The 12,707-nt window shown below is 42.7% G+C and overlaps 1 protein-coding gene across 2 annotated transcripts in view; it reads left to right on the top strand.

Annotated features, from left to right (window-relative positions):
* The window catches only part of GPHN (gephyrin), a 582,350-nt gene that overhangs the window by 562,598 nt on the left and 7,045 nt on the right, over positions 1-12,707 (top strand). For both annotated transcript variants that reach the window (XM_065404477.1, XM_065404478.1), the window contains 3 exons: positions 6,877-6,964; positions 9,350-9,423; positions 10,941-11,005. In XM_065404477.1, coding sequence (XP_065260549.1) covers positions 6,877-6,964; positions 9,350-9,423; positions 10,941-11,005 — 227 coding nt within the window. The remainder of the gene's footprint in view (positions 1-6,876; positions 6,965-9,349; positions 9,424-10,940; positions 11,006-12,707) is intronic.

Raw genomic sequence — 12,707 nt, 5'->3', positions numbered from 1 at the left:
GTGGGCCCTTAATGGTGGTTTGGAATCTTGATGACTCCCATTTTCTGCAGATGGCTGTGTTTACCTATGAGTTTTCCTGTATGTGTGTGTGCTGGCAAGTGGGTAATGAAGTCTTGCAGTGACATGTGATCATGTCACCTGAACTGGAATCCATCTTTAACCTGGTGCTTTTCCAGTGAGGGGGGGTGGAAACCCAGAGGGACAAAGGGTTCCCGCCTTATGCAAAAGTTATATAAAGGGGTGGAAGAGAACAGAGGGGGAGAGGAGCCATCATGAAAAATCCCCTAGCTATCACCTGAGCTGGAACAAGAGCTGTACCAGGGGAAAGAATTATGCCCAGGCCTGGAAAGTGTCCAGTCTGAGAAAAAACTTACTGAAGCATCTCTGAGGGTGAGATTATCTGTATTCAGTTTGATTAGACATAGATTTGCGCATTTCATTTTATTTTGCTTGGTAACTTACTTTGTTCTGTCTGTTACTACTTGGAACCACTTAAATCCTACTTTCTGTATTTAATAAAATTACTTTTTTCTTAGTAATTAACTCAGAGTATGTATTAATACCTGGGGGAGCAAACAATTGTGCATATCTCTCTATCAATGTTATAGAGGGCGAACAATTTATGAGTTTACCCTGTATAAGCTTTATACAGGGTAAAACGGATTTATTTGGGTTTAGACCCCATTGGGAGTTGGGCATCTGAGTGCTATAGACAAGCACACTTCTGTGAGCTGTTTTCAGGTAAACCTGCAGCTTTGGGGCAAGTAATTCAGACCCTGGGTCTGTGTTGGAGCAGATGGGAGTGTCTGGCTCAGCAAGACAGGGTGCTGGAGTCCTGAGCTGGCAGGGAAAATAGGAGCAGGGGTAGTCTTGGCACATCAGTTGGCAGCTCCCAGGGGGGTTTCTGTGATCCAACCCGTCACAATGTGATCTGACTTTCAAAAGTTCTGACAATTCAGCAACTTCCATTAATCTCAGTGAATGCTGCTGGAAGCTCATCACTTTTGAAATTCAGGCCTCTTAGTTAGGCACTTAAATATGGATTTAGGAGACTAACTTTAGGCTCCTATTTTTTGAAATCTTGGCCATCATGTGAAATTGAAATAGTAAGAGTGGTTGATACTGAGATCAAAATCCTCCAATCCCAATTCTTAAATCACACAGATGCTATTTAACTAAAAGAAAGAGATTTTGTCTTTTTGTGTTTGTTTTCTTGTCACAGCTGGTTTCTCTTTCCTTGAGCAAAGCACCTTACATTCTAATCCCTTACATTACATTCTCCCTGCTACAGACCTTTATCCTACCAGCTGACACATTGGAAAATGAGCATGTATCATGTTCTTCTTCTTCTTCTACCCCATTCCACACCATCACTTAGTTCCACTCCATGAATCTGTCTGCAGGAGTGCACCGAGTCAGGGGACAAAAGTTCTCACTTAGAGCTGGGCAGGAATTTGAATTGACAAATCAGAAACTGTTCATGAAACCAAGATAAGTTAGACAGAAAAACATTTAGTTTTGAGATTTTCAGACAAAATCTGGGGTTTTTTGGTTCAAAATAACTTTTCATTTAGAAACTTAGGCTAATTAGACTGAAAAAGTTTTTTAAACGTTCAAAATCAAACATTTTGAAATTATCAAAACAAAGTGTTTCAACTGACCCAAAATGGGGAAAAAAAGGGTTTGTTGTTTTGGGGTGGTTTATTTTTTATTCGTGAATATTTTCTAGATTTTGACTTTTTGTCTCTTCAATTTGAGAAACATTTCAAAATCTTTAAAATATTTTCAAGTTAGGAAAATCATTTTCCACACAACCCTACTCTCACTGCATTTTCCTAAAGAGAAAATACAACATCGCTGAACAACACCTGCATTATGCCACACCAGTTATGGAAGTTTGTGGAAAAGTGCTGACAGGTCACTCACTCTCTACACATCTGCTATATAAATGATGTCTGTGGACTCTCTGTCTGGTGTACACTACAGTAGATGGTGTTACTTTTGTATATCCAATGTTGTAGAAAAAATTAATTATACACCTCTACCCCGATATAACGCGACCCGATATAACACGAATTCGGATACAACGCGGTAAAGCAGTGCTTCGGGGGGGCGGGGCTGCGCACTCCGGCGGATCAAAGCAAGTTCAATATAATGTGGTTTCACCTATAACGCGGTAAGATTTTTTGGCTCCCGAGGACAGCGTTATATCGAGGTAGAGGTGTACTATATTGTATTATTTAAGAAAGATTCCCAAAACTCCCAGACCCACACTTGAACCACGGATTCCAGCAGATGCCTCTAGAAACAGCAGACCTTGGCAGGGATTGTCCCTTCCTATATGTTTGTACAGTGCCAAACATATTTTGGGCACTACCACTACAGAAATATAATTATCAAATAATTAAATACAGTATTACAATATATATGCAGAAGGAGGCAAAGTTAAGGTTACTCGTGCACTCTTATTTTTGTACAAAGCAACAGAGGGTCCTGTGGCACCTTTAGGACTAACAGAAGTATTGGGAGCATAAGCTTTCGTGGGTAAGAACCTCACTTCTTCAGATGCAAGTCTTCTTCCCTTGCATCTGAAGAAGTGAGGTTCTTACCCACGAAAGCTTATGCTCCCAATACTTCTGTTAGTCCTAAAGGTGCCACAGGACCCTCTGTTGCTTTTTACAGATTCAGACTAACACGGCTACCCCTCTGATTCTTATTTTTGTATTTGCCAAGTTTTGAGTGCTTGCCTGTGCTACCTTTACATTCTCTACATGTTGTTTTTCTGTGGAATGGATATATAGACAAACAGGAATCCCCTTCTCTTAGCTTCTCACGGTAACTGTACTTTTCTTAATGCAGACTGGGCATCTTCTGTTTTATTCATCAATATAATAGTAGCTGAACAGTAATAGACAGAAAGAGGTTGCAGCAAAAGCTGACAGTCCCAGTCTCTGCCAGAGCAGCAATGTCCACACTGCTATTTTTAGTGCGCTAGCTCAAGCCCCACTAGCAGGAGTCTGCCTACCTGGGCTGGGAGGCTCACTCCCAGCTGTAGTATAGACATATCCCATGTGTCCACCTATGAGGTCTGTGCAGGGCCGGCTCCAGGGCTTTTGCCGCCCCAAGCGGCGCAAAAAAAAAAAGGCTGTGATTGCGATCTGCGGCGGCAATTTGGCGGGAGCTCCTTGGCTCCGAGGGGGAGTGAGGGACCGTCCGCTGAATTGCCGCCGAATAGTTGGACGTGCCGCCCCTCTCCGGAGTGGCCGCCCCAAGCACCTGCTTGGCAAGCTGGTGCCTGGAGCCGGCCCTGGGTCTGTGCAGTGCGCAGGCTCAGTAAGTGTCCACACTGTAAGCTCCAAAACTGGGGAGCTGCTCCAGCCATGGTTTGCAGAGAGAAGGAGAAGGAGGAGTTCTGAGACTGAAGGGCTGCTGTGAGTTCCACCATTAGCCCCAAAGACATTTGGAGCAGTAAGAGATAAGCAGCCCCTCACGACTTTGGGAGGAATGCGAAGGTGAGCAGCAATAGAGACCTTTGTTGGAAGGGGAAAGCAGCCAAAGTTGTGAGTACAGAACAGCAAGAGAACTGCATTTCTGGTCTTTTCTGTGTAACATGCAATGAATTCTGGGAAACATGGCCTTGGGAGGAAAATGTGGGTAGTTTGGGGGCTCAGAAACAGAAACTGGGAACACTTGCTCTAAATTTATGCTTTTGAACATGAGAACAGTCACTTTCAGTCCATAACAGATGAAAAATCTGATCCTGAAGATTGCTAAACACTACAGTTTGTTGTGGAGTGTTGAATGGAAATCCTACATAAACAAAACACCAGAAAAATGGAGTGGGTTAGATCATCTGTCTGCAGAAGTTTAAGGGAAAAGAGTTTGAATGTAATATATTGGAGAAAAATTATTCTAGTGTTTATTTTATGTTAACTTTGTAGGGTTTTTTGTTGTTGTTGGGTTTTTTTTGGTCAGTGCCACTATGTTTTATCTGCTATGTACTATAAGGGGCAATTGACTTAATACCATGTACTGGATGATACACAAATTTGCTCATAATCGGAGTCAACCATATACTGGAAGGGCTGGTTATTTCAGTTAATGTTCCCCCTATATTGGCAAAGTACAACTCTTTATTACCCATGTCTGTTATTTATCAGCCCCTGACCATTTTCCTGCACACCCAACCTCCACCCACGCCAAACAGCATTGCCTGTGAAATTTCCTAGTCAGTGCATGGGTCTACCCTTTAGTTGTGTGTAATGACTGGTGGGTAGTAGGTCACTGTGGCCTCCTGCAGTTTACAACAGCATCCTAGCATCTCTGGTGTACAACTGTATAAAGAGTAGAAAGGATAGATGGCTTGGAACTATTTTAATTTATTTTAATCCATGTCACTCAGCTTTGAAGATGAAAGTTTGAATATTTAACAATAAATGTTTATTTTTCAAAAAATAAGATGTTAGCATGATAGTGAAGAAGGTATTGGTTAGATATGTTATTAAGGGGCCTTCCATTACTCAGCCCCATTTACAGTATTTTCACCATTAAATACAGTGTATTCCTGATTCTGCATCAGCCTGAATCTCTACTTCAACATAGGATGCAAAGTATTTATCTGTTTGAAGGGCTTGGTGTCTGAATATGTATCTATTCTAGTGTATGTTATGTCAGGTGACAGCCCTACTTTCCCTTGGTTGACTGTGGAATAAAACTAGCGAAAAAGCTTGGGAAATTGGGATTGACTTTAGACAATGTGCTGAGGACCAAGCAAAGGGATCACTCTCACCTTTTTTAATCTTTATGAATGGATTTATTGCTCATGACAATGGGAGACTAATAGCGTGGACTAGAGCCTGGCAAAGTGTAGTCAGGCACTATGCAAACTTCCCACAAGCAACTGTTCCAATGCACCTAAATGCTAACCTGAAGGTCATTTTGCTTTTCCAGTGCCAGAGCCCCTTATGCTGTTCTGCCAGTACACCTCAGTCCTAACCTGTAGTGCCCCAATTGCTCTAGTCTTGCACATTTATATACCTCTACCAATGATCCTCATAGACCTCTTGGCCAGAACTGTATCAAATTACATGGTGTTTGATTAGATCACTTGCTCATGAGTAAACCTGGCTTATCTACTTAAGAAGGGTGTGCAGTCCTATGAAAGAAAACAGAGAATGGTGTAACACTACTGCAAAAAAAAGCAAACATCATTTTGGGATGTATTAGCAGGAATATTGTAAGCAAGACACAAGAAGTAATTCTTCCGCTCTACTCCACGCTGATTAGGCCTCAATTGTAGTATTGTGTCCACTTCTGAGTGCCACATTTCAGGAAAGATGTGGAAAAATTGTAGAAAGTCCAGAGAAGAGCAACAAAAATGATTAAAGGTCTAGAAAACATGACCTATGAGGGAAGATTGAGAAAATTGGGTTTGTTTAGTCTGGAGAAGAGAAGACTGAGGCCTTGGCTACACTTGCAGCTGTACAGCGCTGTGAGGTAAACCTGTCTTCGTACAGCTGAGTAGGGAAAAGCGCTGCAGTCTGTCCACACTGACAGCTGACAGCGCAGTGGTGTGGCCACACTTGCAACATTTGCAGCTGTGTTGGGAGCGGTGCATTATGGGCAGCTATCCCAGCATTCATGTGGCTGCAACGTGCTTTTCAAAACGGGGCGGGTGGATTGTGACAGGGAGTGTGGGGGGAGAGAGAGTGCTTTTTGGAGCATGTCAGCTCTCTATTTTGCAAGTTCCGAACTCCCGGCCCCCTGCTCATTCATTTACTCACTCAAAGCAAGCTGCAAACTGTTTGCTTTTCTCTGTGGTACGAGCTTTGAAACCGGCACTTCCGCATTCCTGCAGCCGGTCACAACAATGGAGAGGATTGGCCACTTGACAAGGTGATTAGTACAGCGCTGCAAGCGTTTACACTCACACCCGTGAGTCGTAGCCACTCCGCTGCAGCTGTTTATTCCTCTCGGAGATGTGGAGTACCTGCAGCGGTGTACCCAGGGAGATACAGCGCTGCAAGTGCCCTGCCAGTGTGGACGGGGAGTGAGTTACAGCGCTGGGGGAGGCTTTGCAGCGCTGTAACTTACAAGTGTAGCCAAGGCCTGAGAGAGGCATGATAATAGTTTTCAAATACATAAAAGGTCGTTACAAGGAGGCAGGAGAAAAATTGTTCTCCTTAACCTCACGATAGGACAAGAAGCAATGGTCTTAAATTACAGCAATGGCGATTTAGGTTGCACATTAGGAAAAACTTCCTGTCAGGGTGATTAAGCACTGGAATAAATTGCCTAGGAAGATTGTAGAATCTCCATCATTGGAGATTTTTAAGAGCAAGTTAGACAAACACCTGTCAGAGATGGTCTAGATAATACTTAGTCCTGCCATGAGTGCAGGGGACTGGACTAGATCAGTGGTTCTCAACCAGGGGTACACATACCCCTGGGGTTATGCAGAGGTCTTCCAGGGGATATATCAACTCATCTAGACATTTGCCTAGTTTTACAACAGGCTACATAAAAAGCAGTAGCAAAGTCAGTATAAACTAAAATTTCATACAGACAAAATGAGAAAAGTAAACAATTTTTCAGTAATAGTGTGCTGTATTTTTATGCCTGAGTTTGTAAGCAAGTAGTTTTTAAGTGAGGTGAAACTTGTGGTATGCAAGACAAATCAGACTCCTGAAAGGAGTACAGTAGTCTGGAAAGGTTGAGAACCGCTGGATTAGATGACCGTTTGAGCTCCCGTCCAGTCCTACGATTCTATGATTACCTTATATTTTGTGTGTGCAAAGATCTATTTATGTTTTACTTTATCCAGTACCTAAAAATATTTATCTGTTCATTAATCTCTTTGCTTTGATTTTCTTGCAGCCCAGATGATTTACTGAATGCATTGAATGAGGGTATCAGCCGTGCGGACGTTATCATCACATCAGGAGGCGTGTCCATGGGTGAAAAGGTATAAGCTAAAGCATGGTTGCTACATTGCAATAAAAATACCAGGCATGAGGTCAGGAGTTCCTGATGGCAACTGCTAATGTATTCATGATTATTACCAGGACATTCCAGGTCCCTGGACCCAGCGCTGGTGGATTAATTAAAAAAATAATTTTAATACTGTCCTTCTTTTATGCTTTTGTTTCAATACTATAGTGGGTGTGTAATATTGCTGGGAAGATTCTAAGTGTTGTTGGAATCAGCCCTTTCCAAAATCATCTTGTATCTAGTTTTCATTTAAGGAGTGATGATATAAATGTAGTGCTTGTGAAAGGTGCTGGATTGACAGCATCTGAAGACTGAAGACTTCTTTTTATCCATAGAGTAGGTAAAATGTGGGTAGTAGCAGTGCAAGCTACTCTGCAAGTGAATGTGTAAAACTGGCTCCTTCTTACTGAAAGATTTGTTCTCTGAGTGTATCAGAGCTAGATCTGCTGACCTTAAAATAGTTTTTGTTGTGTTTTATTCCTCTTACCTCTGCAGAGACAGCACACATAAAAGACAGTGAGCTGGATTATTTGCCTTCTTGTGAATCATCAACAGAATTGTTTGCTAAATTGCAGTTGGTAGTAGCTGTGCAAAATCAGTGAAGACAGATGTTACAAAGGGCATAAATGGGCCTGGAGAACCTTTAAAACTTGTGGTGACATATGAGAAGGAAAAAACTCAAATTGACTTTTTTATCCCAGGTTGTGTTTGCATGAATGGCAGTTAAAATAAACATTTATCTAGGTGTAACAGAGCAGATTTTATATGGAGTCACTGAGAGATGATAAACAGTAAGCTCAATGGTTCCATTTTTAGAGTCAGTTTTCTGAGCAGATCCTCTCTTCAAAAGGCTAGTATCTTGCATTAAGGGAGAACTAGAAACATTTTGTTGGTCCATTAAAAATTACTTTCAGGCCCTGTAAAGTCCACAGTCACTGACCCTGGAACTGTGATCAGAAAGGAAAGTGTTGATTGATCCATGAATTTTTAGAACAGTGGTGTCATGCAGACACATGGCCACTAGGAACTGAATTGAGACCACCACCTCATTTCACAAAGGCATCTGAACAGCCTTTGGATGCCAATAATTTTTGGTCACTCCTCATCTAGACTGGATTTGAGACAGTAGCCTAAAGCTGAAAGGCTCCATATCTCATTACCAGTTCCTTGAGGCATCCATCCTTTTTATATTGGACTCTTGGTAGTGTTCATGAAATATCTGAAGACATCTTAAGGAGAATTTAGATGGCAAATTAAAGACAAGGACTTAATGGAGTCAACAATCAAGAATTTGTGTCATGACAGAAAAAGGGTCACAGCTTTGGACAAAACAGATAGACAAAAAAGAAAAAAAGTCAGAAATCTGCGTAGGGACCTCGGGTTCATTGCTTCTAAAGTCTCTCTTTACTGACATTTCTTGCAGGTGATAACCTAATTTAAGATGCATGGAGTCTAGTAGAAATAAACTTATATAGGCTTGTTATTTTCAGTTATGATACACATCTGTGAGCACACAGCTATTATCAACAGAGAGACAGCATAAGGAATTCCGGACTTCTTGAACTAATGGATTGATTGTGTTGATCCAAAATAATTTAACTTGAACCAACGCACAGAAAGTGTAGGCTCACTAATTTCCCTCTTACAGAAACTTTAGTTAAATAACCTATAGCTGTGAATTATATGATGTCCCCAAGAAATTACAAAAACTATAGTGACACGGTGGGTGAGGTAATATCTTTTATTGGACCAACTTCTGTCACCAGCAGAAGTTGGTCCAATAGAAGATACTACCTCACCCACTTTTTCTTTCTGATATCCTGGGACCAATGTGGCTACAATAACACTGCAAAGAACTACAGTGACCTTTTGAGAGACTTTGAGGTCTACAGTGCATCCTAGTTCTGAAAGGTACTGGCTGATCACTGAATTCCACTAGTAGCTAATTTACAGTCTCGAAAGAAAAGTAGTTTTATTGGGTTTGAGTCTTAGCCCTGACTTATAAAGAAAAATGTTTTTGTCTTTGGAATGTATGCACCAGATTTCACAAGCTGGCATTAAAAATTTCCTGTAGTGAATATCTTTGGACACTTTGAAGATGCCAGTACTGCAGTTGACTGTGCAAGGATCCCTGTATCCACACTGAGTCAATTGCATGTTCAGAGTCTAAAAGAGTTATAGCTCCCTCTTCCTCACCCATCTTTCTGCAAGTTACTCCTTTCTAGTACTGGAAATTCCCTACTAGTTTATAACACTTTAAACAGGGCCTCCATGTACATGACATCTTTGATGCTGTAAACCACTGTAAACAACTTTGATGTTACTTTAATATTTTTTTTCTTTTTTTTAATGTAAACAGGACTATCTTAAACAGGTGCTGGACATTGACCTTCATGCACAGATTCACTTTGGCAGAGTTTTTATGAAACCAGGGTAAGAAATATTTTTAATTTTGTGGCCCTGATGGAGTTTACCTTGTGCCAAATCTGCTACATGTGGTTTTTGTTCTGTTTTGGTAGAGATGCTATTTTAAAACCTAATATAAACCATTGGATAGTTGGATATGGGAAGGAAGTAGTATCAACCCTAATTAAATCAGTCCTTACCATTGCTAGTGAATTTAACCAGAATTGAAAGCTTACTGCTGATTAGCAACAGATATTTCTATGTTGGAAATCACAGGGAAAAAATCAACACATTAAAAAATGTGCAGAGCCCTAAATATATTGCCAGAGCTCAGACACCAGCTTTGCTATGAAGCAGCTGGGAAATGGATGGACATTCTGGCTGTTGATATGCTCATTAAACATTTCACTTCACTTCAGAATTCACATCACCTACATTGGTACAACAAGGAGCTTTTAAATAAGAGAAGGGTGGAGTAGGATCTAGGTTGTAATGCTCCTTGTTGTCTAAATGTTGCATATAGGAATTCTGAAGTGATGCAGGATGTTTTATGTGCTTGTTTTATATATAAACACGCAGAATGTACTGCTTCTGCCTCACCACTACTTCACTGTAGTGCTGGTACTGTGCTCTGTGGAGACACTGAAAAATGTGGGTCTTCTGGGAGCAGAGAATTCTTTTCTCCAAATCCAAGACTATGGAGTCTTTTCTCAGCTCCTTGTCTCAATAACTATTGAGGGTGGTTTGTTTACAAACTAGGTAGTTCAGGATTCTAAATTCTGATTGTGGCTAAAGCTGGTGCAGGGCTGGTTGGTTGGTTGGTTGGTTGGCTGGCTAGTTCTTAATAATAAAGAACAGGTATGAAAAACAGAAAATACCTGTTGTAGCAGCAGCACTTTTTCTAAATAGAATGAAGGCATTTGGCAAGTCCTTAACCCTTGGAACACTAAGCAGGTCCCAGGTGGATGACACCAGGAAACTCCGTGTAGTTAATAGTTAGTAGTGAGATTGTGTTTGAGTTAGTACTCTAGGGGCTGGGTCATTTGAGAGTGGCTGCCCAGAGGCTCAAGGAATTGAGACAAGAGTCAGCAGGAAGAGAGAGATCCAGAGCAGGCAGTGGGAGTTGTATGGTTAGAGTAATCAGTCCTTTATTGGGATTCTATGGGCTACTACAATATGATTAAGTATTAATAATACTAGAACAATTTAGGAGGAAAGGGTATTAGCACGAGGTCAAGAAGCTGGGAGGAGATTTGGTTACTAGGGAGAAGGATTAGCATTTGAGGAGCAGGTTAAGGTGATTGTTGGGAGAGAGGGAGGGATGAGGACAAGGAGGTGAATTTAATCAGCTTAAGTTCTTCAACACAATGTAATGAGGATGATTATGCTCACAGTGCTCTAAGGGTTAAAAAGGCAGTGACAATAAAGGAGAGAAGGAAAATTTCAGATTTTGAAAGGAATGGAAGGTAATCTGTACATTATAATAGCACAGCCACGTTAGATATGAGTTCAGTGTATTTATTAACAACTTTCTTTCCCCCTAGCCTGCCAACAACATTTGCAACTTTGGATATTGATGGTGTACGAAAAATAATCTTTGCACTGCCAGGTAAGATATTTTTGTAATGATTTTTGTTGCTCTCCACAGGTACAGAGATCCATAAAATAAAACCAGTATGCCTCATGAAGGTCAGAGGCCTGGCACTTGCTCTCCTAAGCACAAAACACTTGAGATTTTCCCACCAATTTTTATTCAGCAAAGGGTTTATTTGAGGGTATGCTAGAGAGTTCTTACCTCTGTCTAACTATGTGATGGAGCACAGGACCTACAGTTGTTCTATCCAGAGACTTCCTTTGTCTTTTTAAAGAATATAGTGCAGTTTCCTTTCCTCCTATTTCCCCACCCTCCCAATGGATATTCTCTGCAGGAATATCTGTGTTAGTTAAATCACAGAATCTGACGTACCACTAATATAGACAAAAACTAGACAGTCCCAGAATATGTCACAGAACTGTAGTCTTATTTGTCATCCTCAAGCTGTGACAAGGTGCATGAGGTAATATCTTTTATTGGACCCACCTTGTCTGTCTAATATTTACTCCTGAGGGCATTCTGCATCAAAAAAATAAAAAATCTGCGCACAATACTTTAAAATTCTGCAAATTTTATTTGTCAAATAAATTTGGAGGCTCCAGCATGGCATTGGGGAGCACAGGCCACTGGCTGCACAGAGGTGAGAGATCACTACGCAGCTCCCTCCCGAGACACAGACTCAGCAGTGAGGCCGCACCCAACCCTGACACAACACAAGGACCGGGCCTGCCCCAGAAGCACCCCAAAACCCTGCCCCTCTGTGCCAGGTGCAGGTGGACAGGCTCAGCAAGGCAGGATCCAAGTGTGAAGAGGCTTAGTGTGGGTTATCCACGTGTGGGTTGAGAACGTTCTGTGTGGGGCAGTCTGGTGCAGGTGGCTCAGTGGGGGATCTGGGTGTGGGAGGGATCTGGATGCATAGGTGCTTGTTGGGGGGGTTTCTGTGTGCAACGGTAATGAGATTCTGCAGGGGGTCCAGGTGAAGGTGGTTGGTGCTCAGCAGGGGGGGGCGGGTCTAGGTCTGGGGATAGAACTTGGCAGGGGGTGTGGGTGTGGGGGGGTGTCCAGATGCTGGGGGAGTGGGACTCAGTGGGGTGGGGATCCAGGTATAGCTGGTTGGGGCTCGGTAGGGTGGGGATTCAGGCGCAAGTAGCTCATTGGGGTGGTCCGGGTGCAGGGGGAGTGGGACTCATCAGGGGGTCTGGATGCACAGGGGTTGGGTGGATGGGGGAGCAGCTCCCTGTACAGTGATCCCTCCCCCTGCAGCTGAGGAGTGATGGATGCAGGAAGCATGGGGGGGGAGGAGTGTGCAGAGCTTCCTACAGCCAGGGGAGAAATCTGGGTGTGGGTCATGGCCCCGGATGCCATGCACGGGAAGAGGAAGTCCCATCCTCCCCAGCCCAGGGACTGGCAGCTGAGCCTGCCCAGAGTAGGAACCACCAGCCGGGTCTTCCCCAGTCCCACCCCTTGCCCCACAGTGATTTACCTTTCTGCCAGCTGCCCTGGGCACCCAAAACACACTGCTGGGGACAGTCGCATGACTGCTCTTGTGGCTTCCCTTTGCTTCCCCATCAGAAAGTCATTTTTCTGCAGGGAAGCAAAGAAATTTGTGGGGGACATAAATTCTGCACATGCGCAGTGGCTCAGAATTCCTCCAGGAGTAAATATCCTGGGACCAACACAGCTACAACAACACTGCATGCTCAAGGTGTGTGAACCA

Source organism: Emys orbicularis, chromosome 4, assembly GCF_028017835.1.
Source record: "Emys orbicularis isolate rEmyOrb1 chromosome 4, rEmyOrb1.hap1, whole genome shotgun sequence".
Classification (NCBI taxonomy): domain Eukaryota; kingdom Metazoa; phylum Chordata; order Testudines; family Emydidae; genus Emys; species Emys orbicularis.
This window is presented reverse-complemented; position numbering and strand designations above follow the sequence as displayed.